Raw genomic sequence first — 25,467 nt, 5'->3', positions numbered from 1 at the left:
GGTCATGGTATTATTTTTTATAGCTATGTCATTTGTTTTATAGCGAAGTAAAACAAATGTTTTTAAATACGCGTTTTCCAGTGACAGCTGTCATTTGTACAGTAAGATGACGTCTCTCTCTGGGTCACATGACACTCCTTACAGTAAAGCAGTAAAAGCCCAATATGGCAGAAGCGGTCGGTCTTGCGCGGTAACTAAAGCAACATTTCAACTAACACACTGTCATATTCAACACTAATCAGCACAAGACCGCAGCGATGAGGGAGAGACAGAAGAAAAAGAAGGGGAGGACATGGGCAGAAGCTGCTAAAACGGTATTTACTGTCGTTCTATTCAACGTTTGTTGTGCTTGTTTTCCCTTCGCTCCCACTTGTACAACTGTTTATGAGTTCATGACCCGCTGGTGCAGACGAAATGTTGCGTCTGCAACGCAAGGCCTGCTTGTCGGCTAGCTAAGCACTGGAAGTCCATCAAGATTGGCTTGACAGTCTTGTGGGTGCATTTACAAAAAATGGCTATATCAGTGTCTCCATGTAGTTTGCTTTAGTTGCTGAAGTTGTAGATAGGAAATTGACAGAATTATTGTTTCGACCGCAGACACGCAGACATGTCTGTTGCTTTAAAGTAAACACGAAGTGTTGCGCGAGCGTACAGCTAGCCAGTTAGCAAGCTATGCTAACTCAAATTCAGTTTGACAGCTTTTTCTGATCTGACAAAATACTTTGAAACATGGCCGTTGTCAAGTTTCTAGCTCTCCAGCTAGTTCTAATCGCCCTATGTCGATGGACATTAGCTATAACGCTAGGTAATGACCAATGAACGACAGCTAACGTTAGCATGGTAGTAGTAGTCAACTTGCTAGCTAGCTACAAATAGCTACCTAGTAGCTACATCGGTAGTGTTTATAAACTATTTATAAAGTTGTTTTAGCTACCTGGTCACTGTATTGGCCATTTGTTTTTTTTAACATGCTTAGCTGCCTATGGCTACATGTATTAGCAGATCATTGCTGTTACTAGTTTTGAATAGCTATGTTAGTGTGTCTGTAGCTAATTAAAACTAGTAACAGCAATAACATAGCTAGCCAGTTAGCTAACAGTCGTTAGTTGACAGCTGACAGTTCGCCTACTATTCAAATGAAAACCTTTGTGACATCAAAGATTTGTATAACTAAATCAAGATAGACCACAGTCTGTCAATGGGAACAAATTAGTAATATTGGGCAGAACAAGCAAGGAGGTGGGCAGAGCCAAGCACAAGTTAGCGAGATCCTATTTGCCTGTTTTAGCAATCATCTGCATATGTCCGTTAGGGAACGCCTACTCTGTGAAATGCGCGTGTCCAATAACTCAATTCGCCTTTGCACTCCTAAACATCGCGATTTTTAAAAACTTTGGCAAAGGGTCTACAAAACTTAGTCCACTCGGTTAAAAACATATTTTAGTTTGGGGAACTGAAAACTGTATTGAGACCAAATCTTTCGTCATGAGATAATTTGAAGAATTTCGGCCAAAATCCATCTCCTTCCATCTTCTCCCACTGCTGGCCACTGAGCTTCCTCTCATTACCATATTTGGTAGTGAGTGGAAACGCCAAGATGATGCTTCACATTTATACTTCCAGTGAAATATCTGTCTCATTGTTCTGTCTGTGGTGACGTCATCATGGCTATAATTTAGGCTAGCTACATCAGCTATGATTGTGGTGATCTTGCTCAGGCTTTCTCTTCTTACACATACACAAAGGAAGTGAATCATGCTTTGGTGAGGTCATTGAGGTCTGTCTTATTTCCAGCAAGTCACATATTCTCTTGACAATGGGTAAAAGCATGCACTAAATCATTGTTGACAGACTCATTCCCAGAGGTTGACTTCATGTCTTAACAAACCACACTACTAATGAATGTGCTAAAAAACTTATGTGCAGGAGTGCTGATCTAGAATCAGGTCCTCCCTGTCTATGTCATTTTATTAATTGTGATCTAAAAGGCTAAACTAATCGTATATCAGTACTCCTTCTCTAAGAGCTCAGTTGAAGCTTACTCAATTGACATGTTCATTTCATACAACTAGGTCCTAATTCCATACCACTAGGCCCAACTATATAAGTGTGGGTTGATGATGTGTAGTAACACCATAAGCAATGTGAATACTAGTATAGGACAGGTTGACATATGTTATTGTCTTTAGGCTAGAGGTTGTTTTACACTCTCAAGTGGTTTTAGATATATATTACACATTATTACACTGCAATCCATTGACTGATTTTGTGCTTTATTCTTTCAGGTATTAGAAAAGTACCCCAACACACCTATGAGCCACAAAGAGATCCTACAGGTGATCCAGAGGGAGAGACTGAAAGAGATTAGGTAAATAAACAGTCTCATATGTCTTCTGTTTGTTTTCAAAGAAAATGTCCTTTTAAAGATCCCCTTTTAAGGTTCCTTTAGGTCGCTCTTCACAGTTTTGACTTCATTTTTGATACACAAGGTCAGCACACTAGGCCTAGTTTTGTTTATGAATAGCACCATTTCATTTCTTCTTGTTTGATTGATTGCTCATGTCCTTTCCCTTTTTCTTTTCTTCTTCTTGGTGGTAATTATTACATTCACATAATTCTAATGATTTTGTTTCTTGTTTCATTTGTTTCACTCTTGTCATCCAGAAGGTAAGACAAAGCAAGTTTTGCCCCTCCCTCCCTTAACTCACTAAAATGTTGTTTGTTTTTCCTATTGCATGTTAACAACTTGTACTTGTTACAACATGTTATTAGCAACTTGTACTTGTAACAAGAAGTTACAACATGTTATTAGCAACTTGTACTTGTAACAAGAAGTTACAACATGTTATTAGCAACTTGTACTTGTAACAAGAAATTACAATATGTTATTAGCAACTTGTACTTGTAACAAGAAGTTACAACATGTTATTAGCAACTTGTACTTGTAACAAGAAGTTACAACATGTTATTAGCAACTTGTACTTGTAACAAGAAGTTACAACATGTTATTAGCAACTTGTACTTGTAACAAGAAGTTACAACATGTTATTAGCAACTTGTACTTGTAACAAGAAGTTACAACATGTTATTAGCAACTTGTACTTGTAACAAGAAGTTACAACATGTTATTAGCAACTTGTACTTGTAACAAGAAGTTACAACATGTTATTAACAACTTGTACTTGTAACAAGAAGTTACAACATGTTATTAACAACTTGTTCTTGCATGTCAGGTATTTTTATTTCAGGCAGCACAGTCTAATAATTTCAGTTGAAGCTCTGAATACAGTACACTGGCGCCTGATTCACACTATAGGGCCTAACCCGGGCTAGGCTGAGGTGTACTGGGTTGGCCAGCGTGCCCTGGCTACACATCCTCAATAGTTGCTGAAACTATGCTGGAAAGGACAATGTCAAAAGGAAATGTCAGAGCCAGTACAGTACAGTTCAAGTCGGCTCTGTAGTGGCCAGTCAGCTGTCTGCTTCATTGGATGTAACTGGCTGTGATTTCCTCTTCCCCTGTTATCTAGTGGTACTTCCCCGCTGGCCTGTCTCAATGCTATGCTCCACACCAACTCTCGTGGTGAAGAAGGGATCTTCTACAAAGTTCCTGGACGAATGGGGGTCTACACACTGAAGGTCAGTTTAACATTTCTATAAATCTAAAGCATGAAACCAATAAGCGCCGACATATCTCTGTGGGATTGACATGACATTTTTTTTACTAATAGGCAGCGCCACAGTGTCAATAATTATGAGCTGTTAAAAGTATTTATGATGACACCGCTTCTCTATGGAAGGAGAATGAAAAGTAGAGCAACGTTATGACTCAATTGGAAATTCACATGAATCATTATTAATTGCTCTGAATGTTAGGAGTCATTCAAGGCAGTCCGTGTTATGGGGGTGTGTATATAAAATCTTATTGTGGTGTGTATATTATAGAATGTGTACACTGAGTGGACAAAACATTAAGAACACCTTCTTAAAATTGAGTTGCCCCCCCCCTTTTGCCCTCAGTACAGCCTCAATTCGTTGGGGCATTGACTCTACAAGGTGTCATATTGACTCCAATGCTTCCCACAGTTGTTTCTAGTTGGCTGGATGTTCTTTGGGTGGTGGACCATTCTTGATACACATGGGAAACTGTTGAGCTTGAAAAACCCAGCAGCGTTGCAGTTCTTCACACAAACCGGTGCACCTGGCACCTACAACCATACCCCATTTAAAGGCACTTAAATATATAATACACTGAATGGCACACATACACAATCTATGTCTCAATGCTTAAAAATCCTTCTTTAACCTGTCTCTTCCCCTTCGTCTACACTGATTAATGTTTTGTACACTCAGTGTATGTTGTGTGTTTGTATATAATGTGTTGTGTTTATATAATTTGTGTATAACGTATATGTATGTTGTGTGTCTGTGAGTAGAAGGACATTGGGGACGTGGTGAAGGAGCTGTCTGAGGAGGGATCCGAGGAGGACGATAGTGATAATTTGTCTGATTCCCAGAGCACAGAGAACAACAATTATACTAACAACCAGGAGGGCATGAGGGGACAGTGGAGGAGGAGAGGTATGATACTACTTCACAATATATTTATAACATCACTGTCTTTTTGATAAGGAAATAGGGACGACCAGAGGTAGAATACTGTATATTTCGCTATATACACTGCTCAAAAAAATTAAGGGAACACTTAAACAACACAATGTAACTCCAAGTCAAGTCAAACTTCTGTGAAATCAAACTGTTCACTTAGGAAGCAACACTGATTGACAATAAATGTCACATGCTGTTGTGCAAATGGAATAGACAACAGGTGGAAATTATAGGCATTTAGCAAGGCACCCCCAATAAAGGAGTGGTTCTGCAGGTGGGGACCACAGACCACTTCTCAGTTCCTATGCGTCCTGGCTGATGTTTTGGTCACTTTTGAATGCTGGCGGTGCTTTCACTCTAGTGGTAGCATGAGACGGAGTCTACAACCCACACAAGTGGCTCAGGTAGTGCAGCTTATCCAGGATGGCACATCAATATGAAGATGTGGTAAGAAGGTTTGCTGTGTCTGTCAGCGTAATGTCCAGAGCATGGAGGCGCTACCAGGAGACAGGCCAGTACATCAGGAGACGTGGAGGAGGCCGTAGGAGGGCAACAACCCAGCAGCAGGACCGCTACCTCTGCCTTTGTGCAAGGAGGAGCACTGCCAGAGCCCTGCAAAATGACCTCCAGCAGGCCACAAATGTGCATGTGTCTGCTCAAACGGTCAGAAACAGACTCCATGAGGGTGGTATGAGGGCCCGACGTCCACAGGTGGGGGTTGTGCTTACAGCCCAACACCGTGCAGGACGTTTGGCATTTTCCAGAGAACACCAAGATTGGCAAATTCGCCACTGGCGCCCTGTGCTCTTCACAGATGAAAGCAGGTTCACACTGAGCACATGTGACAGACGTGACAGTCTGGAGACGCCATGGAGAACATTCTGCTGCCTGCAACATCCTCCAGCATGACCGGTTTGGCGGTGGGTCAGTCATGGTGTGGGGTGGCATTTCTTTGGGGGGCCGCACAGCCATCCATGTGCTCGCCAGAGGTAGCCTGACTGCCATTAGGTACCGAGATGAGATCCTCAGACTCCTTGTGAGACCATATGCTGGTGTGGTTGGCCCTGGGTTCCTCCTACTGCAAGACAATGCTAGACCTCATGTGGCTGGAGTGTGTCAGCAGTTCCTGCAAGAGGAAGACATTGATGCTATGGACTGGCCCGCCCGTTCCCCAGACCTGAATCCAATTGAGCACATCTGGGACATGTCTCGCTCCATCCACCAACGCCACATTGCACCACAGACTGTCCAGGAGTTGGCAGATGCTTTAGTCCAGGTCTGGGAGGAGATCCCTCAGGAGACCATCCGCCACCTCATCAGGAGCATGCCCAGGCTTTGTAGGGAGGTCATACAGGCACGTGGAGGCCACACACACACTACTGAGCCTCATTTTGACTTGTTTTAAGGACATTACATCAAAGTTGGATCAGCCTGTAGTGTGGTTTTCCACTTTGATTTTGAGTGTGACTCCAAATCCAGACCTCCATGGGTTGATAAATTTGATTTCCATTGATCATTTTTGTGTGATTTTGTTGTCAGCACTTTCAACTATGTAAAGAAAAAAGTATTTAATAAGAATATTTCATTCATTCAGATCTAGGATGTGTTATTTTAGTGTTCCCTTTATTTTTTTGAGCAGTGTATTTATTAGCTTCACCTTTTTCCATGATGATTAGGCTATTATTCCAATACTTGAAATTGACTGAAATACAGTGCATTCGGAAAGTATTCAGACCCCTTGACTTTTTCCACATTTTGTTACGTTACAGCCTTATTCTGAAATAGATAACATTGTTTTTTTCCCCATCATCAATCTACACACAAAACCCATAATGACAAAGCAAAAACAGTTTTTTGTTGTTGAATTTTTGCCAATTTATTACAAATAAAAAATACAAATATTACACTTTACTCAGTACTTTGTTGAAGCATCTTTGCCAGTGATTACAGCCTCAGGTCTTCTTGGGTATGATGCTATACCCAAGATGATGCTTGGTGGTTCCAAACGTCTTCCATTTAAGAAGGATGGAGGCCACTGTGTTCTTGGGGACCTTCAATCCTGCAGAAATGTTTCGGTACCCTTCCCCAGATCTGTGCATCGAGACAATCCTGTCTCTGAGCACTACGGACAATTCCTTGGGCCTCATGGCCTGTTCTTTTGCTCTGACATGCACTGTCAACTGTGGGACCTTATATAGACAGGTATGTGCCTTTCCAAATCATGTGAAATCAATTGAATTTACCACAGGTGGACTCCAATGGAGTTGTAGAAACTTCTCAAGGATGATCAATGGGGAAACAGGATGCACCTGAGATCAATTTCAAGTCTCATAGCAAAGGGTCTGAATACTTATGTAAATAAAGTATTTCTGTTTTTAGCAAACATTTACAAAAAACTATTTTTGCTTTGTTGATATGGGGTATTATGTGTAGATTGATGAGTAAAACAATGCATTTCATACATTTTAGAATACGGCTGTAATGTAACAAAATGTGGAAAATGTTAAGGGGTCTGAATGCTTTCCGAAGGCACTGTAGGTGCTGATACTCATTTCGGTGCCGACCATTACTCTTTATATTTAGGTGCCTGTCCCGCTCAAGTTATTGTGGTGTTTCCATTTTCAGTATTGAGTGTGCAGCTGTACATTTTGTGATTAATACTAGACATCAGACTGTTGCCCATCGTAGTGACACTTTAGAACGAGATGAAGTTTAGGCCATTTTTGTTATTCTCTCTGCCCCTTAAACATTTTAAGCAACGGTTACAACAGGAAATTCTTTTTTTGTCTGAGTCAGATCTGTGACCACTTCCTCATATACACATATGAACAAGTTAAGGAACCGTTGAAGTAAAGTAACAGCATATCTTCTGAGCACGGGGATATATTATTTTCTTTTCTGTTTTCTATTTTTATTGTTCTTAATATCAATGCAAAAAGCTCCATCAAAGCAAATGCTATCAAAAGACCCCAAAAGACCCAAGTCCAAGGATAACAGCTACGGTGAGTGAGAAATAAAGATGTAAGCCTTGTTTTAAAAAAAACAGGAAATAACCATTACAAAAGTTGTTTTACATAAACTTGCTACTAACAGTTTTTTTTTCTGGCGGTTGGAAAGTCGAGGAGTCTTCGATAAAAAAAATTAAATGCAATGCACATCCAGGCAACTTTGTGTGTATGTTTTCAGCAATCTTTTAGATGCAACGTAGATTTGTATCGTGTCTGACTGCAAAACAAAACGTATCTACTTTGGTATATCCATCTTAAAGATGAACTGAAACACTCAATCAGCATACAACTTGTGTATTTATGTAAATGTTATCAGTGTTTTGGATGTGAACATTGTCAGTTGTTGTTAAGCGTATTAATGTGTTATTGACTGTGTCTTAAGTTGTGCTGTGTTTCCTTCCCAGTGCCCTCCACGCTGCCATCTGATCCGTCGTCTCCTCAGCCACGTTGTTCATCTCCCTCTGTCCCCAGTAGCAAGCTCATCTCTCCCTCACAGAAACACAGCAAGAAGGCTCTCAAACAGGTGGGCTGATTCTCTATCGGTCTTTTTTTCACTGGTTAATAGAGACCTGTTCTCTCTTTTCTCAACAAGACTAATCTGGGTAAATAAAAGTTCAAAGTACTGCTGCTGACCTGGTGCCTCATTACAAGTACCTGAAGTAGCCAGCCAAAAGAAAAATTAGCTAGGCAGGCCTTCCCAACGTATTTTTTTTTGTTGGCCCGAATTACCTATATTTTGATGGCCTCTGGTACATTCTAATGCCTTGATTCCATCCAAAATACACAGCTAAATTATGGAATTATTCAATCTCCCAGATTGGAAAAAGTTGTTGTTATTGGACATGACTACAATTTACATCACTAAGAATGTATGAATTCAGTGTATTGTTAGTTATTTTGGATATTGTCTAGGCCTCGGCTCCTATGATCAGCACGATCTCCTAAGTAAAATAACATTAAACCTTTTTAACATTTAACCTGTCTTCTCTTGATCAAAGTTTTATTTACAGTTTTACTGCAATATCTGCCACAATGTTTGTTCTTTAAATTATGTATTTTCTTTTAACAGAAAAATTGTCCATTGCACACATTATCTTGAAAAACAAATGAAAAGTGGCTGCTATGTGCAACACCCAAAATAAAATAAATTAATGTGCCAGAAAATGATGATATGGCTAAGTGGATTTTGACACATCGGTACCACTTATTTTACATTGCACGAGAAGTGCAAATTCAGGGCTCTATGCTGAGATTTTTAACCAAAAAAGTGTTAAACAAATCAAAATATATTTTACATTTTTAGATTCTTCGAAGTAGCCACCCTTTGCCTTGATGACAGCTTTGCACACTCTTGGCATTATCTCAACCAGCTTCACCTGGAATACTTTTCCAACAGTCTTGAAGGAGTTCCCAAATATGCTGAGTTGGCTGCTTTTCCTTTACTCTGCGGTCCAACTCATCCCAAACCATCTCAATTGGGTTGAGGTTGGATGATTGTGGAGGCCAGGTCATCTGATGCAGCACTCCATCACCCTCCTTCTTGGTCAAATAGCCCTTAGACATCCTGTAGGTGTGTTGTGTCATTTTCCTGTTGAAAACAAATTATATTCCCACTAAGCGCAAACCTGCAATGCTGGTTAAGTGTGCCTTGAATTCTAAATAAATCACAGACAGTATCACCAGCAAAGCACCATCACACCTCCTCCTCCATGCTTCATAGTGGGAACAACACACGCGGAGATCATCCGTTCACCTACTTTGTGTCTCACAAAGACACGGCGGTTGGAACCAAAAATTTCAAATTTGGACAGATTTCCACCGGTCTAAGCAAGTCTCTTCTTCTTATTGGTGTCCTTTAGTAGTGGTTTCTTTGCAGCAATTCAACCATGAAGGCCTGATTCACGCAGTTTCCTCTGAACAGTTGATGTTGAGATGTGTCTGTTGCTTGAACTCTGAAGCGTTCATTTGGACTGCAATTTCTGAAGCTGGGAACTCTAATGAACTTATCCTCTGAAGCAGAGGTAACTCTGGGTTTTCCTTTCCTGTGGCAGTCCTCATGAGAGCCAGTTTCATCATAGCTCTTGATGGTTTTTGTGACTGCACTTGAAGAAACGTTCTTGACATTTTCCACATTGACTGACCTTCATGTCTTAAAGTAATGATGGACGCATCCACAGGAACACACACACGTGACCACCCACACCCGTCCATTTAAAACATTACAATTTTATCTCCTGTTAGGGCCTATAAATATTTCAGAATATAATGTCTGTAATTTTTGTAATAATAATTGTTTCAAAAATAGTAATTTGGTTTCATATTCTAGGAGTTATAATTTTCATAGTAGAGATTTCATGAATTGTCTCTTTCCAATTGCTTATTTGTGGTGCCAGCGGATTAGGTCAGTTTCTAGTAATCTAGTAAATGCTGTTATCAGAATTCTGAAGAGGTACTTATCGCATGAGGGGTTCTCCCCAGGAGTATGTGTTCTGGATTTAGATAAAGTGAGCTTTCAAATGTATCATGCAATTCTTTGCATACTTTGGGCCAGAATTGATTGAGGACTGGGCAGGAGTATGGGTTTGGTTAGCCCTGCTCTCCCCACGGTTACCCAGCAACTTGGTGTGATGTGCCGTTTGTACTTTGATTGTATTATACTAGTTGAAAAATCTTCACTAAGTATCCATGAGTATTTCCTCCAGAGTAGTGTTGATTGTCTTGGACGTGTTTCTAGATACTGTAGATCAGGTCTGTTTGGATGCATTTTGTTTTCTTTGTCCAGACCTTTTATGGTGTTATTTATAAAGGTATTTTTTATCTTCCTAGTGAGTGTATTGATTGTCTTCATAAATATAGTTGAACTTATTGTTTTTTCTATTTGTTGGATTTGCATCTGTCTCCATTTACCTGTTGTTGCTGGGTTCATCCATACAATAATTGATTTGAGTTGGGCGGCCTAGTCAACTAAAGAAGGCCAGTTTTATTGCTTCTTTAATCTTTTAAACAGTTTTAGCTGTCCTAAAATAATTGCAAAAGGGTTTTCTAATGATCAATTCATCTTTTTAAAATGATAAACTTGGATTAGCTAACACAACGTGCCATTGGAACACAGGAGGGATGGTTGCTGATAATGGGCCTCTGTACGCCTTTGTAGATATTCCATAAAAAATTCAGCCGTTTCTAGCTACAATAGTCATTTACAACATTAACAATGTCTACGCTGTATTTCTGATCAGTTTGATGTTATCTTAATGGACAAAAAAAAGGCTTTTCTTTAAAAAAACAAGGACATTTTCTAAGTGACCCCAAACCTTTGAACGGTAGTGTATATCCTAAATCGTTCTTACTTCAATGGTTCTTCTGTGTGATTAGCTACCAGCGATGAAACCAATCGGCAGAAATGCTATGAAAATAGCTACAGCAGCATTTATATGTTGCTATAAATCAAAACCTGCACGTTCTTATACTTTACTTTTTCAGTTCGCACACACATCTGTTTTAGGCGCATATGGTCACTCTATAGAGCCCTGAAATTCACTCAGAGACTGCAACCAACCACAGAGCACACAAATCACACTGCCCACAGGTACCTGGATGAGATATTAAACTGTCAAACCAGCAGTGTTTCCCTGTCAACGCTCACTTTGTGACTGACAGGTGCCTGTCCTTTCAATAGATCGCTAGAAGATGCATATCTTTCATTTTAGTTGAAGAGGGCTCTGCTGAATTTGTTTCTGACTAGCCAATTGAAAAGTAGCTTAGTTTAATTTAAGTAGCCGGCAATAAATGAGTCTGTAATCAACTGTTTAGCCGACAGCCGGCGCTAGTGGAAAACACTGCTTGCTCTCTATGCTAATAAACTGTAGCTCTAGTTGCTCTAATTTGGCTAAAGACACCAATTTTGTAGAATAAATGCACACTTGACATTCACTGTGCTTGTTAAATTTTAATAACTTCTTTGTTACAAAGAAAACAACACCTTGTGTAAGTTATTTTAAAAGACATGAGTGTGCATTGGGGAAAAAAATACCATTGGCTGAGTTGTGTTCATTTCCTCACAATCCCACAACTCCACAGTGTATTACTAGCTTCCCATTGGTCTTCCTTATCCTGCATCACAAATGGCACCCTATTCCCTATATATTGCACTGCTTTTGACCAGAGCTCTATGCGGGCCCTGGTAAAAAAAGTACTGCACTATATAGGGTAACTCTTTTGGGCTCCTGAGTGGCGCAGCGTTCTAAGGCACTGCATCTCAGTGCAAGAGGCGTCACTACAGTCCTCGGGTTGAATCCAGGCTGCATCACATCCGGCCGTGATTGGGAGTCCCATAGGGTGGCGTCCAGGTTTGGCCGAAGTTGGCCGTCATTATAAATAAGAATTTGTTCTTAACTGACTTGCCTAGTTGTATTCGGCGCATGTGACAAATAAAGTTTGATTTGATTAGTTAAATAAAGGTTAAATTTAGTAAGTCTAGCCAGCTATCTAAACTACCGGCTAGGGGGCCCCCATTGATTTTGGTAGTCAATCTCACTCAGATATCATATTAAAAACTGCAAACATGCTCTCCACCCTAACAACAAATATTTTGTATCTTTCTGCCCCATGGCAAAATTTAAACAAACTTGCTGCAAAACTGCAACATTTTCTCTACGCCCAATGGCAAAAAGTAGAATTGCAGGAAATTAACTCTAAAAAGTATTTTCTTTCTCTCCACTGTCAAGAGGGGATGGCACTAAAAAAGCATTGAATGAGCTGTATTCCGCCATAAGCAAACAAGAAAACGCTCACCCAGAGGTGGCGCTCCCAGTAGCCGGGGACTTTAATGCAGGGAAACTTAAATCAGTTTTAACACATTTCTACCAGCATGTTAAATGTGCAACCAGAGGGAAAAGAACTCTGGACCACCTATACTCCACACACAGAGATGCATACAAAGCTCACCCTCGCCCTCCATTTGGCAAATCTGACCATAATTCCATCCTCCTGATTCCTGCTTACAAGCAAACATTAAAGCAGGAAGCACCAGTGACTAGATCAATAAAAAAGTGGTCAGATGAAGCAAATGCTAAGCTACAGGACTGTTTTGCTAGCACAGACTGGAATATTTTCCCGGACTTCTCAAATGGCATTGTGGAGTACACCACATCTGTCATTGGCTTCATCAATAAGTGCATTGATGACATCGTCTCCACAGTGACCGTACATACATATCCCAACCAGAAGCCATGTATGACAGGCAGCATCCGCACTGAGCTAAAGGCTAGAGCTGCCGCTTTCAAGGAGCGGGACTCTAACCCGGAAGCTTATAAGAATTCCCGCTATGCCCTCCGACGAACCATCAAACAGGCAAAGTGTCAATCCAGGACTAAGATCAAGTCGTACTACACCGGCTCTGACACTCGTCGGATGTGACAGGGCCTGCAAACCATTACAGACTACAAAGGGAAGCACAGCCGAGAGCTGCCCAGTGACATGAGCCTAACGGCCGAGCTAAACTACTTCTATGCTCGCTTCGAGGCAAATAACACTGAAACATGCATGAGAGTACCAGCTGTACCGGAAGACTGTGTGATCACGCTCTCCGCAGCCGATGTGATTAAGACCTTTAGACAGGGCAACATTCACAAGGCCGCAGGGCCAGACGGATTACCAGGACGTGTACTGCGAGTATGCGCTGACCACTAGCAAGTGTCTTCACTGACATTTTCAACCTTTTCAAAATTTCAAGAACTTTTAAAGTTTCTTCAAGTCCAGTTGCAAAAAACATCAAGCACTATGATGAAACTCAATATGCCACGTTGAGGGGGGAGTCGCAGGAGCGGACATTCATCTTGGCACTGGTAAATAATCTCTTCCTTTCTTCATTCCTCCTTTCCTTCCTTTTTTTCTCCCTCCCTATTCCTCTTTTCCTTCTCCTTCTTCTCTGTCCCATAGGCGCTGAAGCAGCAGAGGAACCAGCGGAGACAGGGGGGCATGCCCACCACCTCCAGCCCAAGGCTGCTCATCAAGAACGTGAAGGACATGGCTGACACCATTGCCACTAAGACCGGTAGGTGGCAGACATAGACGTACAGTATATGAGCTCCAAAAGTTTTGGCACAGTGAAGTTTTGATGTTGTTTTGGCTCTGTACTCTAGTATTTTCATACATATCGGGTAAACCATTTAGAAATTACAGCACATATTGTCCCCCCATTTTAGGGGACGAAAAGTATTGGGATAAATTCACTTATGTGTAATAAAGTAGTATTTGGTCCCATATTCATAGCACGCAAGGACCACATCAAGCTTTTGTTTTGGTTGTGTTTCAGATTATTTTGTGCACAATAGAAATGAATGGTAAATAATGTATTGCGTTATTTTGGAGTTACATATTTATATTCTTATTTACAATAAAAGTTTCTAAACACTTCTACATTAATGTGGATGCTACCGTGACTGACTGAATCGTCATAATGATGAGTGAGAAAGTTAGACATGCTACCCTCTCACCATTACAATAACAGGGGAGGTTAGCATTTTTGGGAGGGTATGATATTTATGACTCAAACATTCTCACGCATCATCATTCAAGATTCATTTAGGATGATCCATAATCATGGTAGCATACACATGAATGTAGAAGTGTTTGGAAACATATTATATTCTTGTTGACAATAACATTTTGGGACTGTGTACAAAAGGTGCCATAATTTCTAAATGGTTTACCCAATATGGATGAAAATAGCCTCAAATTTAAAGCTGACCTGTGGCCACCTGTGGTAAATTCAATTGATTGGACATGATCGAGGCACAGATCTGGGGAAGGGTACCGAAAATGTCTGCAGCATTGGTCCTCAAGAACACAGTGGCCTCCATCATTCTTAAATGGAGAATGTTTGGAACCACCAAGACTCTTCCTAGATCTGGCCGCCAAACTGAGCAAGGGGGGAGAAGGGCATAGGTCAGGGATGTGACTAAGAACCCGATGGTCACTCTGACAGAGCTCCAGAGTTCCTCTGTGGAGATGGGGAACCTCCCAGAAGGACAACCATCTCTGCAGCACTCCACCAATCAGGCCTTTATAGTAGAGTGGCCAGACGGAAGCCACTCCTCAGTAAAAGGCACATGACAGCCCGCTTGGAGTTTTCCTAAAGGACTCTCAGACCATGAGAAACAAGATTTTCTAGTCGGATGAAACCAAGATTGAACTCTTTGGCCTGAATGCCAAGCGTCACATCTGAAGGAAACCTGGCACCATCCCTATGGTGAACCATGGGTGTGGCAGCATTATGCTATTGGGATGTTTTTATGTGGCAGGGACTGGGAGACTAGTCAGGATTGAGGCAAAGATGAACGGAGCAAAGTACAGAGAGATCCTTGATGAAAACCTGCTCCAGATTACTCAGGACCTCAGACTGGGGAGAAGGTTCACCTCCCAACAGGACAATGACCCTAAGCACACAGCCAAGACAACGCAGGAGTGGCTTCGGGACAAGTCTCTGAATGTCATTGAGTGGCCCAGCCAGAGCCTGGACTTGAACCTGATCGAACATCTCTGGAGAGACCTGAAAATTGCAAAAATGTCTAGTCATTACGGGGTATTGTGTGTAGATTGATGAGGGAAAAAATTGATTTCATACATTTTAGAATGAGGATGTAATGTAACAATATGTGAAAGAAGTTGCTTTCTTATCCAGTTCCAGTTTTGCCTTGTACATCAGTAAGCCTTTCCTGCTTCCACAATGGAAATAAGTTGTGTCTTATGCTAATTTTTATTTTACCCAGTGTATCAACTTGTGTGGCTGAATTGTGTTTAAATCAAATCATGCTCCTCTCTGTCCATCCAAACAGACTCCTGTCCTGCTTCTGGTACCAGGAAGATGTCTCAGAGGTCCAGTCGACTCAGTGCACGTAAGTACTAGATATTTCAGGTATTTCAGACATTCCAGAATGCAGATGATAGAATGTGCATTCCATATACCGCAGCAGCGTGATCGCCCATTCAAATACTGCCTCGGCGAGATCGTGTTACTTCCGTGACCTACATTATAGTCATTTAGCTGACGCAGACTTATAGGAGCAATTAGGGTTAAGTGCCATGCTTAAGGGCACATCGGACAATTTTTTTCACCCTGTCGGCTCCAGGATTCAATCCAGCGACCTTTCATTCACTTGCCCAATGCTCCCAACCGCTAGGCTACCTGCCGCCTCTGTAGTAGACTCATCCAGCTTGTCTTTGTAATTTAGATATAGTAGGCTAATACTGCACATACCAGTCTCTGTTGGCCTGGTCCCAGATTTGTTTGTGCTGTCTTGCCAACTCCCATAATCATTGACATGCCAAACATAACAACAACCATAGGAGTTGGCTACAGCACAAACAAACCTTTTTAGTTCTTTTGTATGATTTACAGTGGATTTATCTTCTCTTGTGCTGTGTGTTTTTTTATATATTTTTTTATCCAGGGCAACTGAAGCGTACCAAGTGTGCAGAGATAGATGTTGAGACACCAGACTCTATCCTGGTTAACACCAACCTGCGTGCCCTGATCAACAAACACACCTTTTCTGTCCTGCCCACAGAGTGCCAACAGAAGCTACTCACACTACTGCCTGAGGTCGACCAACAGGTACTAGACACCATAAGGTCTCTAGCGCCAAAGAGGTTTAAAACCAAGAGACTCAACTGCGATTCATTTCTGTAATCATCCACAAGATATTTGCAGGAAATAATTGCATGGGGAGTCTCTCATCTCTCTTTAAGTACCGATGATGATAATGACAATGATGATGCTATTGATAAGCAGATGGTGATGACAAAAATGCTGATAGTGATTATCACGATTGATAGTGATAATGATGGTGCAGTTTATGATGATGTACACAAGTTATCTCTGTCTGTATCTTTAGGCCTGTATGGATGGTCTGTTAAAGGTCACCAGTTCTGCCTTGAACAATGAGTTTTTCACATCAGCAGCTCAGTCCTGGAAGGAACGACTGGCAGAAGGTCAGTGCTTCTAGCCTGGTCCCGGATCTGTTTGTGCCGTCTTGCTAATTGTCAATAGCATGATAATGACCATTGGTAAGACTGCATAAACAGATCTTGGACCAGGCTACTGTGCTTCTGCTTCAAAATATAGCTTTTTATTAAACATAATTTTTCATATTCCCAGTAACAAGGTTTTTTAAATGTCTCATAAACCTTTTTTTTTTTTTATTTATATTTTCCAAACCACGAAGGTGAGTTCACTCCAGAGTTGCAGCTGAGAATGCGTCAGGAGATTGAGAAGGAGAAGAAGGTGGAGTATTGGAAGGAAAGTTTCTTTGAGAGCTACTATGGTGAAAAGTAAGTCATTTTTCAGGGCTGGAATCTGTAAAATACATTGTAGTTATTGTTATGTCATTCAAGCTTTTTTTTTACCTGCAAGCCTCTGTTTGCATATCCCTCAGATGTATCCTTTCTTTATAGTTGGCTGACTTCTCTCTCGCGCTTTCTCTCTCGATTTCTCTCTTTCTCTCTCTCTCTCTCTCTCTCGCTCATGCTTTCTCTCTCTCTCTCCCTTCCTCTCTTCCTATCCAGCTCTGGACTCAGCTTAGAGGAATCCAAAGAGCTGCTTGAGTCTGGTCTCAGTCTGGAGCCTCCAGCCACCAAACCCCAGTTGTCTCCTCCAACACAGCCAAGTCCTGCTGGCCAAGCACTGCAAGATCCCAAGGTCCCTGAGAACAGCTGCCATACTCGTTCGTCAGAGAGGAGGCTCCGATCATCATCACTGCCTATAAACCCTACATCTAAACCCATAGAACCTCCATCTAAACCCATAGAACCTCCATCTAAACCCATAGAACCTCCATCTAAACCCATAGAGCTTTCCAAGCCAAGACCGGAACCAGAGCCTGTTCACGATGAACCAGTACCAGTCCCACCCATAGTCCCACCAGTTATATTACCGAAAAATGTACAGAAGACACTGGAGGTTGAGTACCCCAGACACAGGACTCGTAGCAGAGGTTTATCCCTGCCTATAATGGCAGTGGAGGCACCTGTTGTGCGGAGGCAGGATGTGGTGGACTCAACCTTAATGGTTACTCCACTTGGGGAGAAGCAGATGGAGGAAGAGGAACAGAAGCTGAAAGAAGCTCAGCCGGAGACCCCCCAGTCCCCTGAGATCCCACAGTCCCCTGCCCTGGAGAGTCCTCCAGAGGTCTGCTCCCAGACGAAGCTCAGATCATCACTGCCGTCCGACCTTTCAAAGCCAGAGCCTCTGGGCTTGGACGAGCACAGTGGGGAGAGGAGGGAAGATGTTGCACCAGAGAGAGGCGCCTCGGTGTCAGTCACCCCCGTATCCACCCCCGTATCCACCCCTCTATCCACCCCCGTATCCACTCCTCTATCCACCCCTCTATCTACTCCCGTATCCACCCCTCTATCTACTCCTGTATCCACCCCTGTATCTACCCCCATATCCACCACCCCATCCCCAGAGCCGTTGAAAAGGAAGTCCTCATCCAGTGAACAGGAAGTAGAGCTGACTCCAGAGAAGAGGGCCCGCATCACTCCACCGACAGTATCTGTGGTAACCTCTCCAGCAGCCACCATAACAACAGCTCAGAGAGTGCCTCCGCTTAAGGTAAATAAAGTAATTTTTTAAACACATGAAATATTGTAAATTGAAATGTATTTGTGGTGACTAAAAACATCAGGTACGAATACATACACCAGAAAGGCCCACACATGTTAAGCTTGCGTTCTTTCTTGTTTAATTTCCTTTTCAGATTCCTGTGTCACGAATCCTATCAGTCCCTGCATCTCCAACCCAGGTGTCCCCCAGGACCCCTGTCCCGCTCAGCCCTGGCCCCAGCCCCGGACGCACTGGTGCTCGCACTCTGGCTGACATCAAGGCTAAAGCCCAGCTAGCCCGGGCCCAGCGTGCAGCAGCAGCTGCTGCAGCCAGCTCCTCCTCTAAAGGTGCAGTACCAGGCCCAGGACCAGGAGGAGGCATTGTAGAGCATAGAGCTTCAGCCCAGACCCTCCACTCCAGGCCCCCCTGCTCCACCCAGTCTCAGTCAACCACCAGGCTGCCAGTAAGTAGCATCACTGGTCAATCTACCTGTCAATCACCTGATGCAGTCACCACACCAGCCCACTCCAGTTCGGTCCAATCATCAGGCTCCTCTGTGCCCTTTGACCTTAGCCTGTCTCAAAGAAGCTCCAACACCGGTAGAGCGTCTCTCACTTGTGACCAACAGAGAGGCTACTCCGATGGTCTGATGAACCCAGGTTCTCTGATGGGACCTCAACATGGGAACATTCAACATACATCATACCCACCAGGTCCCCAGTCAACCTCTAGCTACACTTCATCTGTGTGTGGTGTGAAGAGCCAGTATGTATCTGGAAGCTCCATGGCAGCCAGGGCTAGCCACTTTATCCCAGCCAACAACCCTCTGGTCACATCTCTCCTCCAGGGGAAAGAGGTCCCTCTGGAACAGATCCTCCCCAAGCCTCTGGCCAAGGCCGATGTCCAGATGTCCCAGGCCAAAACCTCCCATGATGACAAAGGGACGATAAAGTCCCACAGCACTGCTGGAACAGCCAGTAGTGAGAATAAGAGCCAATACCTACACGCTGGTGGTGTGGAGGACAACAGTAGATCTGAACAGCAAGAATCCATAGGCCAGTCCACTTCCACCATACCTGGAACAAGAGCAGGTATGTTGGCAGAGCTCCAACACCATCAAAGGGAAACACCTAACAAAGACATCCAGGAACAGATCCTTCAGGCTCTGATGCACAGGGCCACCCACCAGCACCAGAATCAGCCATTTGGGGTCTCAGGTGGAGCTCAGCCTGCCCAGTTCGGAGCTTGTAATCTGGGGCACCAGGAGTGTGGGGACCGTCCCCGGTTCTCCGCGGGGTTCCCTGGACGGAAGAGGATGTCCAGGCCTGCCATGTCAGGGCACTACCTCCTCAATGTCTCCACGTACGGACGAGGCTCAGAGAGCAGTAAACGCTTCCACCCATTGACCACCGTTAACACCTCACTGACCCCACTGGCCAATCTGAAGAGAGAGCACATCGGGGGGGAGAGGCTGGCTAACGAAGGGGAGGAGTCAGTGGAGAATAAGTCTCATTCTCATTCTAACCCTGCTGGAGTCAAGATGGAAGAGCAGGGCTTCTCAGTCACAAAAATGGATGAAGCTCTGGGCTTTCAACACTGCTCCAGAATAATGTCTGAGTCTCCATCAGTGGGGGGCTGTATACCAGAGCAGGAGGACAACAGCTCAGCCGGTACAGATAGAGACAGTGGCACTTCTGCAAGAGCCAAAGAAACCAAACCTTTCACCCAATCACAATCACAGCACAGGAGGCACCCGGAACTCTGCAATACTAAACAGGGTGGTCATTCCGAGCAATATCGTTTATCTGTATCTCCCCACGTGGGGACCATGGACCCCACTCACCCCAGTACTCACCAGCGTCCATCTGCCTTTCAAACTCAGAGACCTCCAATCGATAATCAGGAATCCGTTTTGGGTTCCTGCTACGGTGGCACCATCAGCATGTCTGTACCTCACGCTCTGAATCACAATGCTGCTGCTTCAGGCACCGCTTCTAGCTCCTCCCCCTCTGTGTCAGGTAGTGGTGGGGACAGCGGCAGTGGCACCGGCAGTGTCATGTCTTTCTCAGTGACCGTCACCACCATACCTGCCGGTCACCCGTTGGACCACAGCAGCCAGGGGGAGGGGTCTCCAGAGCAGGGGTTTATGGAGGGAACTGGTATAGAGGACGTTCAGTCTAAATGCTACTGCCGACTCAAGGCTATGATCATGTGTAAAGGGTGTGGGGCCTTCTGCCATGACGATTGCATTGGCCCTTCGAACCTCTGTGTCTCGTGTCTAGTGGTACGATAAAACTACTAATAATGTAGTGCTGAGCGAATAACTATTATTTTTCGTCGGTTCAATTATTTGAATTGCATTTCTGTTAGCTCTATGCAGTTTCTGTAGAGTTACATCAGATCAAGCCTGAAACTGTGTGATGTAGTAGGGAGTTGTAGTTCCTAACAGGACAATGTTCTACATAGTTTAACGCCGAAAACGTGCTAATAACTACGTACGGTCTGTGTGGAGCAAGACACGGGGAGGAGAGAGAGCGTGCGATCGAGAGAGATCGAAGGCAGTCGCTTCGCGAGCATGAAAATACATGATCGAAGTGTTTGATAGTTGGTATTTAGCGGTCATAAAAGTATGCCTTATTTACTTTGAAGAACTACTAAATAGTGATTTTTGTTGTACAGCATAGGCAGCAGCTCTATATGAGATGATGACTCGGAATGAAGTAAAAAAATATATTAAAAAATCATCAAATAAAACAAATATTTTATTAAAGTAATGTGAATAAATGATGGTTAATAAGTGATACGCAACAATGGCCAGTCATTACCATCATGTGACTTTTATTAATTGTTTTATTCTGTGTTACAGCATTCAACCCACATAATGTATAGTGCATTTAATGTTTAAAAAGATCATCAAAATTGAAAAATGGAATAATTTTTTTTACATAATGAACCAAAACCAAACCGACTTCAAAAATCACTAATCGCTCAGCACTACATAAATGTAGACATGATCTGTTTCAATTCTTTATTATTGCACCAAGGAACAAATCAGCATCAAGTCATCTACCATCATCAACAAGTAGCGGTTACGAGCAAGGTCAGTTCCATTTAAATTCTGGAAGTAAACTGATTCAAATGTTTATATTTCAATTCCGAATCTAATTTGAAAAGAAAGACAAATTGGACTGTAAGTGTATTTCCTGAATTGACTGAATTGAAGTGGAATTGACCCTAACCCTGGTTACCAGGGTAAAATGCACAGTGGCCATACTCAACCCAGCACATGGTTTTCAGTGGGGTGGCAAATCATTTATACTGGACGACACAAGAGGTTGGTGGCTCCTTAAATGGAGAGGACATGCTTAGCGAAACTATGTGGAATGGTATCAAATACATCCATTTGCTCTGTTTCGGCCATTATTATGAGCTGTCCTCTTCTCCGCAACCTCCACTTTCATCTATTCCATCTGAAAAAGAGTTTGTTTTGTACAATTCACCGATCAGTTCAAATCAAATCTTAACCGTTTAGACTTGAGACAAAAGTTGAATCTTGGCAATATTTTGCACTTGGACATGTTATTGTGCTATATTTTTGTAAAGATAGTTTAGATTTTAAAAAAGTAAGGAAAAAAATGAATGTTGCTATTTTTGTAGAACGTAATAACAATGTTATGTTAAAGACTGCCACTCTTCATTCAGGAGTTTAAGTTATGATGTTTTAAAAGGTGAAGAAGGGAGTTACATTCATATGAATCTACCCCTTGGGGATTGTGTGTAGGTGGGGGAGTACAAATACTGATTTATATAGATTTTAAAGGTCGCAATCAATCATTTATATATATATACAGTACTAAAAACAAAGTTACAGATCTGTCAAAAGAAAATAGATATTTCAAATTATTTAGATTATAAAACATTATTTCTACTAACGGGCGACTGACACTGAGACTGTATAGTACATGTTGTGTACAGCGTTTGTACTCTAACATGGTGATGAAAAGTAAAAAGCACTTCGCAAATAAATTGATAAATAGTGCCCTTCAAGGAGCAAGCTGAGTATAGTCTGATTCCAGATCTGTTTGTGTTGTTTTATGGCAATGACCATAGGAGTTAGCAATACACCACAAACGTTTCTGGAACCAGGCTACAAACTTGAGGCCATCTCAGATCATCGTGTGAAGTTTACCGACTCCATGAACTCCTAAAACCTCGACTTGTAGATTTTCTGTCTCATGACGCATTTGTTTTCATATATGTTTGTTTGTGTAAAACAGAGTAACTATTAGCAGTGATGTACATTTAAAACACTCAGAGAAAGAAAGGAGAAAAATGAAGATTTCAGTTCTTGTATTATTCTTTTGCTTTGTAAATATTGGCTTTCGTTGAGCTAGATTTAGAAATTAATTTAGCTTTATGTTCCTTGCTTAAGCATATCCAAAATATATTGTTTTTTTTAGTGCAAAAGAGTTTATATCTCTAAAAGAAACTACACAAAAATGTGTATTTTAACGCTAAATGCTGTGCTATCATGAAACCATTCAAAGTTGTATAGGCTCCAGGTACAGTATTCAGGTTGAAGGGCGGTAGAGATACAATTTACTAGCTACATATAAAACAAAGGAACATCATATGGGTATACATGGTGATTGCAATTCTAAAAGCAAAATGTATCAATCATATTTTTGAAATGATCTGACTAAAACTGAAGATAGTTGCTGTGTAACGGTATATTTTATAGAAATCATTTCCATGGTAAGATGCCAAAGTCACCTTATGAAAACAAAATGATCAGATCTCGTTTTTAAATGTCTGACTAGTTAAAGTAATATATTTTAATATAAAAAAATCTATTTACAAATCATTTTGAAAAACAACAGGGTATTTACTAGAATGATACACATTACACCGGCCAGTTTTTTTTTAGGTACACCCATCTAGTACCGGGTCAGACCTACCCTTTGCCTCCAGAACAGCCTGAATTGTTCAGGGCATGGATTCTACAAGTCGGAAACGTTTCACAGGGATGTTGGTCCATGCTGACGTGATGGCGTCACGCAGTTGCTGCAGATTGGACTGCGGTACCCCGCCGTCAACAGCCTGTACCGTTGACACCAGGCAGGATGGGACCACGGACTCATGTTGCTTACGGCAAATCCTGACTCTGCCATCAGCATGACGCAACAGGAACCAGGATTTGTCAGACCAGGCTATGTTTTTGCACTCCTCAATTATCCAGTGTTGGTGATCCCACTAGAGCCACTTCTTGTTTTTAGCTAATAGGAATGGAACCCGGTGTGGTCGTTTACTGCAATAGCAGTGAGTTGTGTGTTCCGAAATTCTGTTCTGCATACCCCTGTTGTTCTGCGCCTTTTATTCATATGTTTGTGGCCTGCCTGTTAGCTGGCACGCTTCTTGCTATTCTCCTTCGACCTCTCTAATCAATGAGCTGTTTTCACCCACAGGACTGTTTCAACATTCTCGGTAAACCCTAAACACTCTCGTGCGTGAAAAGCCCAGGAGGGTGTCCGTTTCTCAGATACTGGATCAGGTGTGCCTGGCACGACGATCATACCACACTCAAAAGTTTCTTAGGTCACTAGTTTTGCCCATTCTAACGTTCAATCGAACAGTAACTGAATGCCTGTCTACCTGCTTTATATAGCAAACCACGGCCACGTGACTCACTGTCTGTAGGAGCGATCCATTTTCGTGAATGGGGTGGTATACCTAATTGACTGGCCGGTGAGTGTATATTGGCTGTCCCTTTTTCTTATGTTTTTGTGTGAAAGCGTGGACAGACCACAACATAACTTTTGTAGCAAAAAAAAAACATCCCCAAGTTTTCTGATTCTATATGACCCATGTATTTTTATGGAAATCTACATGTCCTTTTCCACTGAAGTCCTGCCTGGAATATTGTAACCATCTGAACTGTATGCTCTTGTAACGACTTTGGTTAATAAGATATGGGGCATTGTTTTGTCTTACACATATTTTCAGCATTATGTGCTTATTTGGGGGAAAATGAATACAATTTCATGGCACCATTTTGTAAGTGGTCTGTGGATTGTGTGTGTGTGTGTGTGTGTGTGTGTGTGTGTGTGTGTGTGTGTGTGTGTGTGTGTGTGTGTGTGTGTGTGTGTGTGTGTGTGTGTGTGTGTGTGTGTGTGTGTGTGTGTGTGTGTGTGTGTGTGTGTGTGTGTGTGTGTGTGTGTGTGTGTGTGTGTGTGTGTGTTTAAAAGTGAATTGACGTCTTTATTTACAGTCACAGGATTCTTTATCGTCTCAAAAAGTTCACAAAGTGTGCATCCCAAATGGGCTCTGGTCAAAAGTAGTGCATTATATATGGAATTAGAGTGCCATTTGGAAGCAGCCAAATGGTTCATATATGGAGGGTGCATATCTTGTAAAGATGAGACCCAATATTTATGATTTGACCCCTATCATTGCAAACTTTGTTAATTAATTTGATCACCTATCAAATTGTATTAATTTTATTTTAAATAAATACATGTTTTAGTCTAATTTGGTTCCCCCAACATCTAGTATTGAGTATTAATTATATTTTTTTATGAATGTTGATGTTGTTCTATTAACTGACTTGTGTATATGTGGATTGCAAAGAGAAAGTCGTTTTTACCCACATTTTGTAAAAAGGCAGCTGACATCTCGTAAAGTTTAAGAGAGCATTGAATTATTGATTCAGTAGCCTACTCCACTTTGTCCTTTTCTCTCAAACCATGATTGACTTTTTTAACAAATCGATAGCTTAAATTCAGAGGGATATATTGATTAGATCCCATTTTTAAACCGAAGGACAAAAAGTAAAGGGTGAGGATAGACTTGGTTAGGAGGAAACATTTCTTAAGTGTCATCCAATAATGGTTTAAAAATGTCTGTCTGTTTGTCTTGTGAAGGGTGTGCTCCCATCAGTCTGTCATTTTTGCTGTTTTTAGATTGGAAAGTCTCCATTTTAAAATGCAGGTGAATGTAATATAGTAATCAGCACTTGTAAACAAAGTGTATTTTATCAAACTATATATTATGAATAAATAACAATGCAAAAACATTTTGATTGGGTGTGACATTTGTATGTCAATTAAATGTATTTTATAAGGCCATTTTTACATCAACAGTAGTTGCAAAGTGATTTACAGATACCCGGCCTAAAGCAGAAGCACAGTGGCCAGGAAAAACTCACTTGAAAGAAGGGACCTAAGAAGAAACCTAGAGAGGAACCCCGCT

The 25,467-nt window shown here is 42.0% G+C and overlaps 1 protein-coding gene across 4 annotated transcripts; it reads left to right on the top strand.

Moving 5' to 3' along the window:
* The first annotated feature begins 135 nt into the window (after positions 1-135).
* On the top strand, positions 136-24,361 carry asxl2 (ASXL transcriptional regulator 2). Of its 4 annotated transcripts, XM_021573837.2 has the most exons (14): positions 136-314; positions 2,286-2,368; positions 2,665-2,667; positions 3,531-3,639; positions 4,437-4,581; positions 7,548-7,610; positions 8,021-8,139; positions 13,554-13,668; positions 15,452-15,511; positions 16,067-16,230; positions 16,511-16,607; positions 16,841-16,946; positions 17,181-18,228; positions 18,374-24,361. In XM_021573837.2, exons 1-14 carry the CDS (start codon positions 258-260, stop codon positions 20,510-20,512), a joined length of 4,308 nt encoding a protein of 1,435 aa, XP_021429512.2. In that variant the 5' UTR covers positions 136-257; the 3' UTR covers positions 20,513-24,361. The 4 variants fall into 4 exon arrangements, with proteins under 4 accessions (XP_021429512.2, XP_021429513.2, XP_021429514.2 ...); XM_021573838.2 differs by lacking the exon at positions 2,665-2,667; XM_021573839.2 differs by lacking the exon at positions 7,548-7,610.
* Positions 24,362-25,467: the final 1,106 nt, after the last annotated feature.

This window comes from Oncorhynchus mykiss, chromosome 19 (genome assembly GCF_013265735.2).
Source record: "Oncorhynchus mykiss isolate Arlee chromosome 19, USDA_OmykA_1.1, whole genome shotgun sequence".
In the NCBI taxonomy this organism is placed as follows: Eukaryota; Metazoa; Chordata; class Actinopteri; order Salmoniformes; family Salmonidae; genus Oncorhynchus; species Oncorhynchus mykiss.
This window is presented reverse-complemented; position numbering and strand designations above follow the sequence as displayed.

What these genes read in the sequence shown, in the direction of transcription:
- asxl2 (XM_021573837.2), top strand. Translation starts at nt 258, where the DNA reads ATGAGGGAGAGACAGAAGAAAAAGAAGGGGAGGACATGGGCAGAAGCT. An exon ending in TGGGGGTCTACACACTGAAG is followed by an intron (nt 3,640 to 4,436) that starts GTCAGTTTAACA and finishes GTCTGTGAGTAG; the next exon opens with AAGGACATTGGGGACGTGGT. An exon ending in GCAAGAAGGCTCTCAAACAG is followed by an intron (nt 8,140 to 13,553) that starts GTGGGCTGATTC and finishes TCTGTCCCATAG; the next exon opens with GCGCTGAAGCAGCAGAGGAA.